Source organism: Coregonus lavaretus (assembly GCF_964263955.1).
Source record: "Coregonus lavaretus genome assembly, chromosome: 2".
Lineage (NCBI taxonomy): Eukaryota > Metazoa > Chordata > Actinopteri > Salmoniformes > Salmonidae > Coregonus > Coregonus lavaretus.
The window spans coordinates 7,517,105-7,535,400 of NC_139989.1; the positions used below are offsets into that span (position 1 = coordinate 7,517,105).

The 18,296-nt window shown below is 41.5% G+C and overlaps 1 protein-coding gene across 1 annotated transcript in view; it reads right to left on the reverse strand.

The window, feature by feature from the left end:
* Window positions 1-4,568: 4,568 nt before the first annotated feature.
* The window catches only part of acvr2ba (activin A receptor type 2Ba), a 53,690-nt gene continuing 39,962 nt past the window's right edge, over window positions 4,569-18,296 (reverse strand). Inside the window, exons 2-11 of the mRNA XM_084144153.1 lie at window positions 13,081-13,288; window positions 10,742-10,848; window positions 9,437-9,585; window positions 8,577-8,723; window positions 8,336-8,479; window positions 7,590-7,738; window positions 6,015-6,129; window positions 5,626-5,764; window positions 5,285-5,415; window positions 4,569-4,998 (exon numbers count right to left, since the gene is read on the reverse strand). Coding sequence (XP_084000279.1) covers window positions 4,804-4,998; window positions 5,285-5,415; window positions 5,626-5,764; window positions 6,015-6,129; window positions 7,590-7,738; window positions 8,336-8,479; window positions 8,577-8,723; window positions 9,437-9,585; window positions 10,742-10,848; window positions 13,081-13,288 — 1,484 coding nt within the window. The 3' untranslated portion in view covers window positions 4,569-4,803. The remainder of the gene's footprint in view (window positions 4,999-5,284; window positions 5,416-5,625; window positions 5,765-6,014; window positions 6,130-7,589; window positions 7,739-8,335; window positions 8,480-8,576; window positions 8,724-9,436; window positions 9,586-10,741; window positions 10,849-13,080; window positions 13,289-18,296) is intronic.

Consider the following 18,296-nt stretch of genomic DNA (forward strand, 5'->3'; position numbering starts at 1 on the left):
TGTTACACCAGTACAAACAAGGTTTCCTGTTGGTATGACGAAAGTGTACATCATTTTTCTGTAGTATCGACGACTATCCAGCTAGCAACACTGTTTCACGTGAGGTCTGAGGTAATTGGTTCCTGAACAACCTGGATCTAAGACTGCATCCAGAATTACAGCTGGTCACTTTTTAATATTTTTATATTAGATATTAGATTATATATACATTATATATATATATATATATATACATACATTATATACATATATATATATATACACACATACATTATATATATATATATATATATATATATATATATATATATATATATATATATATATATATATATATATATATATATATACACATACATACATACACACATGTATATATACATATATATACACATATATATATACACATTATATATATATATATATATATATATATATATATATATATATATATACACATAGCATTTTTTTGTCAGGTACTAATAACAAATAAACAAAGAGGGGCGCCGCAGCGGTGGCTTCAGCAACGACCATGAGGAAAATAAAGGCACAACATCAGAACACCTCAGAATTTAAGTCCAACGCTCCAGCAATAATACTGATATTACATGCTGTTTGTATTCCAAGACTTCAGCTTTGTCATCATGAACCCAAATGTGAGTATTGGTAGTAATAGATCACTGATTTTACCCTATGTCCAATGCACTAAAGCTAAAACATTCATTTGGAAAGATGTGTTAAGTCCAGCACCCATTTCCCATCCCTATGCTCTCAAATAAAAAACTAGAGCGACGGTAGAATAATTAAAAAAATGGCACCTGAGTAAAAACCCAGACAATGATGAAAGACCAGAGTAATACTTGCCTTTCCCATCGAGGCTAAAACTTTAAAACCACCGATTGGTACTGCATAATCCCCCCAAAAATAGAACGAATTAAACCCTTAAGACCGCATGGCATATGTAATGCTGAGAGTGCATCAGGCCACTATTTAGAAAGAAACCTTAGAGATTTCAATTTTGAAGTCTAACCACTCACTTTGTAGACCTTACTCCCTGCACTCCCACTCCCTCCCCATCAAATGAATCCACTTAACTCTTGAAAAGGCGGCAAAAAGGTAAAAGCAGGTCAAATAAAGGAGAACACGTCAGATTATTTTGTCTAGCTTCTCAAATCATCAAAGTCAAAGACTTTGTTACACATTAACAGCAAAGGGAGAGAGTGGGGACAGATTACAAACCCTCTCAAAAATTTAAAAAAGAAAGAATTTGGTTCCCCCTCTTTCAGATTTAGGTGCAAGGAATTTGGCTAAATTTTTCCCATGGTTAAAGGTCTATAACAGAAGAAAAGGTCAACCTATCATAACTCAACGAGCATTATGACAATGACTTGGGATCTGCAAACCCACCAGCCTTCCTCTTCACAACAAAGCGCATCTTGAACAAGATGTTTTGGTTGGTCACTAGCTCAAGGGCCTATTGCAGTACCTATGAGGTTATTCTGTCATATCAGAAATATGTAGAACTATTGCTGTAGATATTGCTTGCTACATTTTATATCCAAACTTGCAATTTCTTGATCCCATCACATTTATAGCAGAAATACAGTAAACCATATCGTGTTACAATAAGCTTCCTGAAAAGATAGACATCAAACACTAACCTGATCATTTGACACAAAAATAACCCTGATTTGCTAACAAGGCATTGAAATCAAACCAAGAATACCTCCATCCTGGTTAATGATAAAATAGTGGGGAGTCAATCCAGAGAAACAAAAAAGTGTTAAATGAGCGTGCTACCTTGGCAAAATAAGTTCTTATTATTTTCTTGCCCTCTCTGCAAATATCACACAGAGAAAGAGGGGCTCCTTGAAAAGTAGTCTCTTTACAGACCTAAATATATGTTCAAGTTTCCTAACCCCAAAAGCTCAAATAAAGCTAGCTGTGGTTTTACTACTCAAAGCAGCCAGATCGCAGCGATATGCGGGCCCACATCAAACACTGGGGTTCATGATGACAAGAGATTGAAGTCATGAGTGTCTCGAAGCTCTCGCTTCTCCATGGGTATCACTAAAACACCCTGAAAGACACTGCGCACATGGTTCCACTTACACACACGTGGAACGCTGCTAAACTATGTAGAACCTTAAAAGAACGTATGACATCTTCAATAATAACTTACAAGCTCTGGTCTGTAGGATGTAGTGTTTTTAAGGTGCTGAAGCCCCGCCACGGTGCCTCGTCAGTCAATGTGTGAAAGGAGACGAAGGGGATGAGAATCCAGGGACACTAAACCTTTCCCCTCCCCCTTTGAAGGCGCTATCAAATCAATCATCAATTGAGAACAATTTCACAAAAATATGACTATGCTTTAAAAAGTTAGAACGCTATAAATCGAGAGAGAAACTAATTTGGAGACGCGTTGCTTTGTATAAGGAAATTCAATGGTATCTCTTGGTACTCAATTAGTATTTTCCATATAAATGCTTTATATTTTAATCAAGGAATGGGATAAGTCATTAAAATACATTTTAAAAGCAATGACAAACCAAAGGTATATCATGGGGTATGCAAAAATATTACAGGTGAGACACGGTGGTGGTGGGTGGATATTTGTTTTTTTGGGAGGAAAACCAAATACAAGGTTCAATGTCCCTTTAGGTAACGGAGAGGAAAAAAAGACTTGGGGGGGAAAAAGCCAGCACAAATCATGAATAATGCCTAGATGTCATATATAGGTAGAATTCTACAACTGTATACATCTATTTACACAATTTTCTTTCATTTATACAACATGACGCGGTAGCACTATTTTATTTTTCCAAAACTCCCTAATCATAAAAGCCAAAAAACTCACATTAAAATATACTTACTATAAGTCAACACAACTAACAAAATATATAACAGAACTCGTACACGTAGAAAAATCTGAGGTATTTCTGGTTTGAGGTGGTCTGTGGTTCATGATTTATTTTAATTTTTTTGCGTTTTCGTTTTATATTTTATCTCTACTAGATTTTATTGTTCACCTCGGAAGCCTTGTCATGTCTACCAACGTACTTTTGCTATTGTATGCATGTTTCCTTTACTACTGAGAGTTGCACATGTAACCCACAGAAAAAAAGGAATACACAGAAATATATTCATCTTTGAGTTGAAACAGCAGCATTGTGGACATTCACTGTTACATTATGGCATACAGAAATGTGGTTTCTTGCGTGCCACTTTTAAGACAAAAAAAGTTCCATGTTCGTTTTCAGTTTCTTTTTTTCCTTCTAATGAATGAGAACGTGTAACTAATCGTAATGAAGTTAAGTTTAAACCGCTTGTTACGCTCGGTGCCCTGTCGAAAACAGTTCTACAATGCAGGACCTACCCGGTCCAAACTCGAAGTTTGGTCCCTGTGCGAAAGAGGTAAATCACAAATGGACCAGGCAGTGATGATTGAACTTTACTCCCTCCCGCTCGACACCAGTGAAGGATATAGGCTTTTGTTGAGGCCTAAGATGGGTCTCTGTGGATAAGAGTCTAGGTCCTTAGCTCCCAATGTCCAATATACTGACTGAAGGAGAAATAAAAAAAGAAAAGACATCAAAAAAGAAAAGAAAGACATTTAACTTATCTTCAGCTGTTTTCACGGTCTTAATCTTCATCTCTCTCCGCCACACACACACACACTCTCACGATAACTGCACAAATAGTCACACGCAAACACATACACACACTCATTCTCACACCTAAAATGTATACATATCTTCACCAGGGTCTTGCACCTATTGTGGGTTTTGTAGTTGTTTGGGCACGTTCCGTGTTTAGACTCCATTTTGATCTCAGATAAAAAGGCTCTGAACCAAGTCAGAAAAGCCCCTCCCACTAAAGTTTGCCCCCACCGACCCATCAAGGGCGGCAGTTGTGGCTCTCGCCCTACTTTACAGGACGCGTTGCGATATCACCTCAAATCAACATCTCCTGACCCCTTGAGACTGGATACCTGAGAAGTAGTTCCATACCAAACCAAATGCACTATTCAGATGCTGTGATGTCCAATCTCTGAATGTAAGCCATTTCCTTTTGAACTTTTCAACATGCACTCATAAGAATGCTTTAGCCAACCCTATCCATAGTCACCAGTCTGAACATAGAAAAAAACAAAAATAAATTAGTCCAGTTGTCTTCCACTTTTCCCTGTGTTCTAGAGACACCCGTTAGTTCCGAAGGTTCGTATGGGACACGCTGTCGGAAAGGAAAAGTTTTCTGAAAACTAAAATCCCTTGAGGAAGGTTAGTTGTGTGTAACAGTCTTAATGTTCCTACAAGGTTTTTGCAGCATCGTTGTATTGTCCAAAGTGGTAGATGGTTGCTTGGTTGGTGGGTGAGTGAGTTGGTTGGTTTTGTCACAGGCAATCCTGTCCAGAAGACAGAAAAAGAGGAATAAACTAAACCAAAATAAACTACTGAGAGCTGAAAACATCTGAGGTACCTGCACCAGCATTCATAAGTCGGCACCTGAATGCGCTTTTGAGATGTCCATGTAGCTTTTTTAAAAGTATTTTTTTCTTGTCCTTTCTTGATAAAAAAACAACAGTAGAGAAGAAGTGTGCTGGTAATAGTGATCCGATCGGAAATAAAATACAAATAATTATAATTAATAGAAAAAAAATGTCAGGATAAAATAGCAGCTGCATTCATGTTTTTTTTCTGAGATCCGCTGAGGCTTAAGAAGAAGACGAGGGTGGTTGTTTTGTATGCTTGCTTGCTTGTTGTCGCTCTGCGTTGGGTGGGTTGGTGGTGGTACGGTTGAGACTCAGATACTGGACTCTTTGGGTGGCAAGTCCACGTTGGTGACAGAGGTCACCATGGAGACCAGGCAGTCCGAGGTAGGGGGGCTGGTCAGCCGGCGGATCTGTGAGATGCGCTCCTCCACGCAGCCAGCAGAGAGGCGCGCCTCGGCGTCATGGTCCCAGCACTCCTCTATAGTCTCACACATCGACTCCAGGCCCTGGGAGACAGGAACATCTCAGCACTTAGCTAAACCAATCTGCTTATTCAGTGTTTATTACATGTATTAACTGCTTATTCAGTGTTTATTACATGTATTAAATGTGTATTAACTGTTGACTGTTCATATGGTTCAGTTAATATGACAGAGGCAACATCATGTTTATGCGCTTAAGTTACACCTGGGTGACATATTGTGGGAAATGTGAATCAAACTGTACTGCTGTAAGTACATCACAGTATTGACCCACTGCTCTCTGCGTTGGCGAAAGAGCTTGCATACTCACAGCGTGTTTGAGCCAGCAGTCCTTGAAGACCGGCCTCATCTTTTTGTGGACCACCACCTCCTGTAAGTCCTCCAGGGACGGGTGCTGGCCGATCTCCTCCTCAAACGGCAGCATGTATTCATCCACCGGGCCTGACCATACAACACAACAGCAACGTGTCTTAGCATGGAACGCCTTATAGGACATGCTACGTCGTTACCCATAAGCTATCAACAGTCATGTTTTCTCATTTGTCGATTACAAAGCATTAAAAGTTCTTATCCTGATTCCAATGTGGTATGGTTGCTGATAAATCGCAGAGTAGGATCCTGTGTGCCTGTTTGCATGTGTGTATTACTCACCGTCGGCCGCCTTGCAGCGCGACACCAGCTCCCACAGCACCAGGCCCATGGCGTACATGTCTATCCTGAGGAAGGCATCCCGCTGGAAGTTTATGGCCCCTTCCAGGACCTCCGGCGCCATGTAGCGCCTGGTACCCACCTGGACGGACAAGACACCGTCAGACAAGGTCCACTACACACACAAACAAGCGGACGCACACACACACACTTCCTTGTCGTGTGAGTACGTGGAGCTAGCTTTAAAACAGTGTCTTCATGATGTTCCTTGTTCATAGTTTGTATGATACATTTTCGTGGCTGAAAATGGCTTTCTAATTTCTGTACACTGGTCAAAAGTAGTTAACTCTATGCCATTTGGGACGCAACCAGACTGATGGTGGCCCACTCACCTGGCCGTGAGTGTCCCCTGGGGGCTTGCCCGGTTCGAACCGCACCGCCAGCCCAAAGTCCCCGATGATGGCCGTCAGGTCCGTCCGCAGCATCACGTTCTTACTCTTGAAGTCCCTGGAGGGGAGAAGGCAGTTAGGAAGGGGGATCAGTGATGGTTTAGAGCAGTGCTATTTAACCACATGGCTCGAGGGCCGAGCTGGGTCATGTTCAGTAGGGCACAATGTAGCAAAATGTTTTGCGGCGGAAAACGAAAAGGTGTGTTGTTACTGGACATGGTCAGGTAGAACCTCCCCATTTTGAAACTTTTTCTCCCTACTCAACTCTAACATAGTTTTCTTTTTTAGCCAATCAATTAACATCAATGATTGGCCTGAGAGTCTCTCTCCCCCCCCCCCCCCTCTTTTGAAAGCCTGACCTTATCCTGAACTACACACAAATAAAGAAGACAGACTCACTTCCCACAGAGAACAGTCATGTCTAGACTTATGGCTCGGTTTGATTATAACCGAATTGAAGTGTTTTCCCAATGGAATAAACTGTAAACAATTTTGATATCCTGCAGAAAAATATTGCAGTCCAGAGGTTTGAGTGCTGTTAAAATAACAGACTCCCTCAGGGGTAGATGCCTCCTGATTGCAGAATGAAGACACAGGGGACCGCAGACAGAACAAAGATTCAGCATAAACATCAATACGCTATAGGATTAACCTCATCTTTACTTAGCCAGATAGGTCATTGAGAAAACAAAAAGCTGCTCGAAACCCAAGTCGAATGTTCCTCTCTTTCTCTTTTTTTTTGCAAACACACACTAGTGCTGAGCAATTATGGCTTTTTCAGGTCGGTTCTGTTTCGGTTCGATTCTTAAATAATCACGTTTTCAATTTCGATATTTATTTATTTTACATTAAATGCACTATGCATAATGCGGGTTGAATGCTGTAACAACGCAGAATAAAACAATTAATAAAAGTCCCATGATGGTAGTGACTGCTCATTACTGCTTATCACTTATTAACTATCATTTATTCACATTACTTTAATAAAATATTTCAGTTATGTATATTACATTTGTTTTACTTGATGACTATTATTTAATTCCAAGTCATCATCTCATCTATATAGAGCTGCTGCCTATGCTGTCTGACAAAATCCCCATTTTGTAGTTCTTCAAAATAAATAAGGCATACTTTTTTTATGACTGCTGAATACCAACTATCAATCACTTAGATCATGTATTTTCATATAGAGATACCTCGCGAAGCAACAGCTGCTCTCTATATCACCTCACAATCTCGCATTCTTGTCTCTTCCGTAGCAGGCATAAAAGAAACTCAGACCGGACAAGTAGATGCGCAATGGATTGTGGTCATTGTAGTTAATGACCACATTTAATGCGCTAAACTATGTAGAATATTGGCCAGTTGGAAACTACAACATCGCACAGTTCAGGCTGGATCTGATTTATCTCACGAAACGAAATGGAATTCTAATTATTGAACCGACGTCGGTCAATTAGTTGTTTAAAATTCGCTCAGCACTAACACACACCTAAGTGCTGTCCTCGTGTGCCTTACCTGTGAGCGATGGCCGGTTTGGGTCCCTCTCCTTTGTAGCGGGGCACGTCCTCGTGCAGGTAGGCCAGCCCGCAGGCCATGGTCTCAGCGATGTGACACAGCTCAGTCCAGCTGATTGCATTCCCTTTCAGATAGTCCGTCAGGGAGCCCTGGAGCATAGACAGACACACACACACACACATACACAGACACACGCACATACACAGAACAAGAGAAAAAGAATGAGAGAGCGACAGAGAGAGAAGTGGAGCTGTTAACAACTAGCTACATTAAGACATCCCCAGAGCACACTAAATAGCTTGTCAATGATTGAACTGGGAAAAATAGAAGTGTATTCAACTGCAGAGACAGGGTTGACATCATTCATATTCACATCGTTTAATGTCTGAGATCAATGAAATGCCAGCCAACCCACTGTGGTCTGTCAAATTGAGTGTTATTAAATTGTAGCAAACAACTTTCACGCTATTGAAAATTAAACAGCGAGGAAAATTAAAAGGCAATACCTCTCAGAGCAACAAAACACAGCTTCCTCAGTGCCAATAAATAAATAAAATGGTGGGTCTCTGTAGCAAACCTGATATGAACGCCTAGAGAACATTGCTAAAGCTCAGTGGCGGGACCTTGTGATGGCTAACTGATGTAAACTAATGACCCAGACTTAGAGCTAGTTTTATACTTCCTCCCCCAAACCTAACCTCCCCACACCTTAACACCTCTGCCTCCACCCCCGTCTCCCTCCTCACCCTCTCGTGGAACTCAGAGATGAGCCACAGCTCCATCTCCAGGTTGGTTCCGCGCTTCTCTGCAGCGATGTAGCGCAGCAGGTTCTCGTGCTTCATCCCCGGCGTGAGGAACACGTCCCGCTCGTTCGTCCATGACTGTTTATCCTGTGGGAGGACACACAAATAAAGCAGGAATGTTACACCAAGGCTTCAGAGGACAGACAGACAGACAGACAGTTGAATCCACCTTTTGGCCACTTACCTGAATGGGGAAGACCTTGACAGCCACATATTCATTCATCATCTGGGCCTTCCATACGCAGCCGAAGCGCCCCCTGGCCTTAATCTCCAGCAACTGCAGGGGTTTGAGCCCTACCAGGGGAGAGGGAGGGGTAACTAGGCCAGGATCCTGGTAGATAAAGAGGTCAGAGGTCAGTACAGGGAAAGACTGGGTCATTATATTCAACACGGTTATGAGGATTGATTGCCACTCACAACTTATAATACCTGGAGCTTTTATATCAATGTAAAATATGAATTCTAATATTCTGTTGCAAAACAGTTAAGAAGAAAAACAGATGAGCCCTTATGCACAACGGCTAATGTAAAGTAGATGTACACATACTGACAACTGACAGTAGTAAACTAACAACGGTCATATAGGAGGGACCTATATCCCACCCCAGTGGCACCCGACTACCTCTAGATGGAGCTAGTCGTTAACAGAGGTCCTGTGTGGCCTACTTGGCAGCTTAGGAGCTGCTAACAAGATGGCCTCCCAAAAACAAGGGATGAAAAGGGAAAGGGCAAGAGAATACAGGAGTGAGAAACCACAAACTGGAAAGAAGTAGCACCACAGAAGATAAGTAAACAGCTATATCTACAGACAAAGAGAGCCAACAATACCGACAGACAGGAGGACCACAATAAGTAGTAACTTTATTTTGATTTTAATCCTCAATTGTTTTTTTTTGTGTGTGTGTGTATTGTTCCAAATCGGCTGAGGCAAGTCTACATCCATTTTAAACATGTCAAATAAATTCAGTCATTCGAAGATGAGAACAGAAGAGGGACTGGAAGCAAAAGTGAAAGATACGTAGCTAGGGAGGGGAATAGGCCGACCTCGTTGATGTCCACGTGGCCATAGGGCGGCTTACGGTGGCGGTACATCCAGAAGGCCAGCAGCAGGGCCATGGAGAGCATGGTGATAGGCAGCAGTGAGTAGACCAGCACATTGACTAGGGTGGGCGTGGGGGGAGGCGGCTTGATCACTGGAAGGAGAGAGAGAGAGAGGGACAGAACACAGTGTTACCAAGCAGCCATGGAGAGGAGCAAGGGGGGAGAGAGCGAGAGAGGAAAGATGGAGGGAGGAAGGAAGGGAAAATTAAAGGAGGATAGGTAGAGGGAGGAAGAAGGGGAGAGAAGAGGGAGAGAGTAGTGTAAAGGAGGGAAGGATAGGGAGAGAGAGAGAGGTAGAGTGAGGGAGGGGAGAAAGAGGAGAGGGGCAACTGGCAGAGGTATTGATTAGGCACACACTATAGGTTTATTTCACCCTTCTAAGCCAAGCTTTGGCTTTAACACACAAATAGGTTTGCTGCCTGTCTGGATATCTGTGTGCTCAAGAATATCTGGAGAGGAAAGGGAGCTGTAAAATGTTAGAGGTGCTATTCTCCTGCGCAGAATTGCCCCTAACTTTCCGAGCGTCAGTCTGCAAACGGGGTGTAATTCAATACTCGTGTGGCCTCTTGCACATTTCTGTCCATTGTGTTTAAGATCTTACAATACCCCACTGTGAGGACTGTTTGTGGAACAAAGTCAATACTTAACCCTGGGTGAGGGTTTAAAGCTGGTATAGGTCTTACATGGATGTCAAATATAATAACCTACTGGGCTTCACACCAGGCAGGGTTAGAATACCACGATAACATACCAAGATATCATAATAGTAGGATACCACAGCAAAGCGGGTGATATTGGTTCTGAAACAAATGGAGCGAGCAGTAAATGGGAAAATCAAATATTCCAAAATGACGACATAAGCTAATTCAGATATAGGTCAATATAATGTCTACATTTGACTAGCCGTTGACATCTGACGCCAGAAAGAGGAGTACGGGAGTGATCAGGGGTGCATTCCAGGAACACAAAATTCTACACAGGTCTGCAAGGTATATCAGATCTTAACAATGCCTTGAGGTGTTTTAACATATCAGGAACCCCATCATATATGGATCTTCTGATCTGCACAGGCCAGAGCAGAATGTGTAGAACATTTTAACCAAGGTGTAGCCTAACCATATAAATGTAATTAGTAGCACGGACCTTTCCTTTCATGTTCTGTGACGGGTGGACTGTGGTCATATCTACTTTCTATTTATATGGATGTAACACAGAGGAAAGAGATCCGAGTCCTACAGGTTTACTAACTTGGTCCGTTGACGTCAGGCAGGTGGGTGAACCTCTCGTTGCAGAAGTTCCCCTCGCAGCAGCAGAAGAACACCTGAGGATTCTCCTCTGTCGCCACACACTCTTGCCTGAGAGAAAGAACAAAAGAATGAGAGACAACATTTAAGTGACCGTCAAAGGGAAATGCTTTAGTCTAGGGTAGCGAAGGGAGCGCCTCAGCTTTCCATTTACTTCAGTACTTCAGAGAGAATGTGGTTATACCCTATGGCATGTCATGTTCAGAACACTATGAAAAGCAGTGAAACATGAAGGTTCTATCTGAAACTGTCCAATAAGAAACTGTTTTTAAATTTCTGTTGTCAGATGTTTTAAAAAGCTTTGCTACAGCGTGCCCTACTGAACAAGACTCCGGAGACCGAACTAGAGCCTATGACCTGCTCAGACACCTAACTAACCCTTAGCTAACCACCTCCCTCCATTCCCTTCCCTCGCCTTGCAACGCTCACACTGTTGGCCCTCTGCGAAACGACTTATTGACCTCTGTGGAGGACAGGAGTGGGAGGAGTGGCGGTGTCGCCATGATTCTGCTGGCGCCAGGCACATCGGCAGTGTCGGGCCATGTCAGCAATGTGTCGGGTCATTGGGCAGTGTCCTCTCTCCTCAGAGAGCCAGAGCCAATGGCGAGGCCAGCCAGTCGCCCCTGACAACACTGGAAGGAGGCCGGGATTAAGGGCTGCTTAGCCTTGTGAGAGTCTCCTCAAGCTGTCCCAATATGAACTCCAACCAGAAACATGCTTGTAATCATGATGCGAATTTGAAGATTGACATTTGAAGACATCCATTGTATGTCTAGATTAGAGGGATCACACTGAGTTAACTGTGGCCTCCAGGATCAACTTAAATGCTTCACTATTTCAATGCATATATATCAATGCATTCGAGGTACCTGGATCTTTGATCCCACAGGGTATTATGTTGCACAATTAATTCAGAGCAAGTCGGACCACCTCACCCATGCCGGCAAAATAACATATCTTTACCGAAGTCTAATCTACAACAGTCCTGAGCATTTAAAAAAAAGCTTTCAGACTTAAGCCCGTCACTCAACACACTTCAATGTTTGGTCTTTCAAACATGCACCGGAGACTGCTCGTCTGCTATTTTAAGAAGTGGTGACCTCTAGTTTTAAACAAACTCGGATTGCTGCCGTTGCGTTTCAAGATCAGTCATTGTTGCTGGGCCACTTTCGCACTGATGAGGGATCGGAGAATCGTTTCATAGATAGCCTTTTTTATAGTGGGATGCTAACGCAGCTTTAGAATTGAGCTTTTAGGAAACGTCTGGTTAAATATCCCAAAACAAAAGCCCTTAATGCATTGGTACCTTGGCTTTTCTCATTCAACACTACAAAACAATGTTTTTCAGCTATTCTACAAATATCCTGCAGATACATTATTTTCGAGTTGATCATTCAAACCATGTACACATCCATACAACATTTGTCTCTCTCTGTAAACAATGCGGTGGATTGGTCCTAGTCAAAACCTAAGGCACTTTGCTCCTCTCTAATGTGTATCTGTGGAGAAGTGACTGTATTCAAGTTTCTTATCCGGATCCATTTATTTAATGATTTATCTTGGTCTCGGGAGCAAGGCCGGAAATAGATTGCAATGGCAGCAGGCAACTGGTTGAAAAATCTACCGCACCACTCCACCTGACTTCTCCCGAGAAGTTATCGAGCACCTACGAGACCCGCCAGGCGCGGGATAATTGAATATTCCAGTTTGACGGAGAGACATTTAATATAGAATCCAATAAAGCTTCCAATAAATGAAATGAAAACAAAAATGTTCGGTAATGCAAGCAAACGTCTGAGACAATCTTGTGTGAGTTTGCACACACATGCCAGCGGTGAAGTCAATGCAGTAATGTTAATGTTTTATATACGGTGATATCTGATGGTTAGAGTAACAGTCATTATCATACAGTGACGTATGATTGTGCTTCACTAACATTTGTTGAGACTTTGATCACACTGGGGAAATGAAAACATTTGATGCCATTGAGTCGATATTTAAACTCGCCTATACAACCATAGGGGACACACAGATTCTACCTCAGCTCCCCACCAGGGTCTGTTTTGATAAAGCGTCTCAGAGTAGGACTGCTGATATAGGATCCATTTTTGCCTTTAGACCTTAATGAATACTGTTATATGGGCAGGGGGGACCTGATGCTAGATCAGCACTCCCATCCTGAGAGACTATTCAAGAATACAAGGACTCTAATCTTTTAGGCGGAGGAAGACAGAGTTTAATGAATGTACAATAAAGGAGAGGCACAATGGTAGGAGATTCTACCTGTCATAGCAGTTGAAGTCATCCAGCCAGCAGCCCTTCTTCACCAGCTCTATGGTGCCAGAGTTGTTGCGCCATGAGGCGTAGCAGTGTGACCGCTTGTCCTTCTCACCCTCGCAGCGCTCTACCCCACTCTGGTTAGTCTTCTCGATCTCATAGTTGACATTATAGAACAAGCACTCCTGTGTGTCCACCTCTCCATGGCTTGGTCCTGGCACAGAAAGAGAAAGAAGAGGAGCGTTAGTTTAGTCAAGCATCATAGGGGCACTGTTAGCCCAGGTTAAATACCCCCTGTAACCTATAACTGATGGTTAAATACCCCCTGTAACCTATAACTGATGGTTAAATACCCCCTGTAACCTATAACTGATGGTTAAATACCCCATGTAACCTATAACTGATGGTTAAATACCCCCTGTAACCTATAACTGATGGTTAAATACCCCTGTAACCTATAACTGATGGTTAAATACACCATGTAACCTATAACTGATGGTTAAATACCCCCTGTAACCTATAACTGATGGTTAAATACCCCTGTAACCTATAACTGATGGTTAAATACACCCTGTAACCTATAACTGATGGTTAAATACACCCTGTAACCTATAACTGATGGTTAAATACACCCTGTAACCTATAACTGATGGTTAAATACCCCCTGTAACCTATAACTGATGGTTAAATACCCCCTGTAACCTATAACTGATGGTTAAATACCCCCTGTAACCTATAACTAATGGTTAAATACCCCCTGTAACCTATAACTGATGGTTAAATACCCCCTGTAACCTATAACTGATGGTTAAATACACCCTGTAACCTATAACTGATGGTTAAATACCCCCTGTAACCTATAACTGATGGTTAAATACCCCCTGTAACCTATAACTGATGGTTAAATACACCATGTAACCTATAACTGATGGTTAAATACACCCTGTAACCTATAACTGATGGTTAAATACACCCTGTAACCTATAACTGATGGTTAAATACCCCCTGTAACCTATAACTGATGGTTAAATACCCCCTGTAACCTATAACTGATGGTTAAATACCCCCTGTAACCTATAACTGATGGTTAAATACCCCCTGTAACCTATAACTGATGGTTAAATACCCCCTGTAACCTATAACTGATGGTTAAATACCCCCTGTAACCTATAACTGATGGTTAAATACACCATGTAACCTATAACTGATGGTTAAATACACCATGTAACCTATAACTGATGGTTAAATACCCCCTGTAACCTATAACTGATGGTTAAATACCCCATGTAACCTATAACTGATGGTTAAATACCCCTGTAACCTATAACTGATGGTTAAATACACCCTGTAACCTATAACTGATGGTTAAATACACCCTGTAACCTATAACTGATGGTTAAATACCCCCTGTAACCTATAACTGATGGTTAAATACCCCCTGTAACCTATAACTGATGGTTAAATACCCCCTGTAACCTATAACTGATGGTTAAATACCCCCTGTAACCTATAACTGATGGTTAAATACCCCCTGTAACCTATAACTGATGGTTAAATACCCCCTGTAACCTATAACTGATGGTTAAATACCCCCTGTAACTTATAACTGATGGTTAAATACCCCCTGTAACCTATAACTGATGGTTAAATACACCATGTAACCTATAACTGATGGTTAAATACACCCTGTAACCTATAACTGATGGTTAAATACCCCCTGTAACCTATAACTGATGGTTAAATACCCCCTGTAACCTATAACTGATGGTTAAATACCCCCTGTAACCTATAACTGATGGTTAAATACCCCCTGTAACCTATAACTGATGGTTAAATACCCCCTGTAACCTATAACTGATGGTTAAATACCCCCTGTAACCTATAACTGATGGTTAAATACACCCTGTAACCTATAACTGATGGTTAAATACCCCCTGTAACCTATAACTGATGGTTAAATACACCCTGTAACCTATAACTGATGGTTAAATACCCCTGTAACCTATAACTGATGGTTAAATACACCCTGTAACCTATAACTGATGGTTAAATACACCCTGTAACCTATAACTGATGGTTAAATACCCCCTGTAACCTATAACTGATGGTTAAATACCCCCTGTAACCTATAACTGATGGTTAAATACCCCCTGTAACCTATAACTGATGGTTAAATACCCCCTGTAACCTATAACTGATGGTTAAATACCCCCTGTAACCTATAACTGATGGTTAAATACCCCCTGTAACCTATAACTGATGGTTAAATACCCCCTGTAACCTATAACTGATGGTTAAATACACCCTGTAACCTATAACTGATGGTTAAATACCCCCTGTAACCTATAACTGATGGTTAAATACCCCCTGTAACCTATAACTGATGGTTAAATACCCCCTGTAACCTATAACTGATGGTTAAATACCCCCTGTAACCTATAACTGATGGTTAAATACCCCCTGTAACCTATAACTGATGGTTAAATACCCCCTGTAACCTATAACTGATGGTTAAATACACCCTGTAACCTATAACTGATGGTTAAATTCACCATGTAACCTATAACTGATGGTTAAATACACCATGTAACCTATAACTGATGGTTAAATTCACCATGTAACCTATAACTGATGGTTAAACACACCCTGTAACCTATAACTGATGGTTAAATACACCCTGTAACCTATAACTGATGGTTAAATACACCCTGTAACAGGGGTAGGCCACTAGATTCAGCTGCAGGCCTATTTTTGTCGGAGAGGATGGTCGGGGGGCGGGAACATACTTTAATTATAATAATTTGTATACTACAAATTGACCACAACTAAACACAAAAATTGATCGAATTTGAAAACAATCATTTCATACCTTGATTACATTGATACACAACTCACTTTTAGCTGAATTCCTGGTGATTTTACAGTGCTTTTTTTTATACCAAAACCCAAAGCTGTGTTTGGTACAACATTCTCAGAAGTTCCACATCTAGACATAATCAAAAAGATGCTCTTCCTTTAAATAAACCAAATATGCAAGTCAAGACTGATCAAGAATCACAGATTACCTATAAAACCACAACCCCTGTGTGTCAACGGGTTTTTGTTAAAGAAAAGTTTGCTACTGAAGCACTCCAACTGAGGCAGGGGATTCTCCGGTATCACGTAGTGTGGTACAGTAGCAGTGATTGCTGTGGCGGTGGTCAGTGGTGGGCGTATTTGATGAGGGCATGGCACCCGGCACAGCGCCACAGATAGAAGCACTGGAGCCACCCCCTCCCTGTGGCGCACAGAAACTCCTCTCAATTTCCTCTTCTGTCAAAACGGCATTCGAGACATTACTCACGCCTTATTTTGATAACATTTTCTGATCATGAAAGCGGAGTATGTGCCGAAAGAGGGAACGAGAGAAGTAGAGTAGTTTAGGGGAGAGAGGGAATGAGAGAGAGTGAGAGAATACACAGTAGGCTGCTACAGACTGAAGGCGAGTGCAGTGTTTGCCAGCACACAAAGAAGCGTCAACACGCCTCAGAGAAGAGGTAGGGTTTCATCATCATCTGAAGCCACGGCTGTGATCATCAAAGAGCATGGCCGGGGGATGTGAAGGGACAGACCATTGACCTCTGACACTTTCTGGGTAGCAGAGAATGAGGTCATTCAGATAACCTCGTTGGTACAGAAACACACAGAAAGAGCTGCATTTTTCTTTGACAAAGAAACACTGGGTGAAAAGGGTCCATAATCAGGGGATATCGTTACATGACACGTTTTTGATATTGTACAGGACGATTTCTGATGCATCTCTGAGTTTTCCCCACATGAAATCCGGATATATTGACTCATTAGATTTCCTGAGATAGGCCTACGTGGACATCTTATTTTCTCTATATGATGACATATACTGACAGTAGGCCTACATAGTATATTTTCTCAGCACATACAATTCATATGCTCTTGACTGAGGTCCATATCAGGATCTTGATATGCTTTTTGATATGCTAAATAAGGACAATTTCTGATGCTTATTTGAGTTGAGGATATGCTCGAGAATTTGACAAATATTAAATCCATATCATTCTTTCAGACACTAGCTATAATTTTTTGTATTGCTAAAACCACTGTAACTGGTAGCCTAGCAACAAGAATCACATTTTCTGCTGTGGCATTCCATGTTTTAATTTAGGCGCCACAAATGAGTGTGTAAATGGTGTGTGGTCGAACTGACAACTGGAGAAACAAATTGAGAAGCTGTTCAGAAAATACCTCAAAGAAGTTAACGCTAAAGTGAGTAGCTAATTTGAGATGTTTTATTTATCTTAGTAAATAGAATCAAGAACGTTAGCTAATTTGGCCAGCAGCCAGTAGGCTAGCTAGCTAGGCTTGATGGGGGGGGGGGGGGTCAAATCTAAATGGTAGCCTAGCTAGCTAACAAATAACAAAATGTCCTTCCCTTCAGGGATTTCTTTTTTTTTTACCCCTTAATCAAGCCTCAAGGTGATAGCTAACGTTTTAAAACATTTAGGCATATTTTGTATTACTGGTTAATATAAGCCTGCTAGTTCCAGTTAGTTTTCTTGTCATGAGTGTTGCTACCTTGTGGTATGATTATGTGAAATGACAATATATTCTTGTAATATCTGCAATTTTGATTAATGATTTATGCATTGAGAGTTTGGAGTGGATCACAGACCAACACTACCACCACATTGGGTCTGGACTGCGAGGGCCCACCGCTGACGACCCAATCTGCCCCATCGCATCCATAACAAACAGTTAAATAAATAAAACACATTTTTTGCAAAGATTGGCCTAGATTTGTATCTTTACAGAAAACATGTGTTGTGATCGGAGCTCTGGATTTGTTATGCTGCATTTTTTAAACAGAAATAGCAGAGATGTGCTTTGGAAATAGCAACTTGGATTAAATAGGATGATGTTTGCCTTTCCGTGTCTTGTATAGCCTACTACTGAATATGGTGCAAATGTATGCTCAGATATGTCACCTTCATTTGAAGAAGCACAATGGTTTTCAGCGCCTGAACAGGTCAAATCATTTGGCCGCTGGACTATGATCATGTGTCGGATTTAGCCCATTTTCGATCAGACATACTAGGATGAATATTACATATCATGTAAGGATATCTATTGAAATTATGAATTTGAGAAATACGGATGACTACAGATATGTTACATTTCTGAAAATGTGGATTCGTTCATGCCTAAGT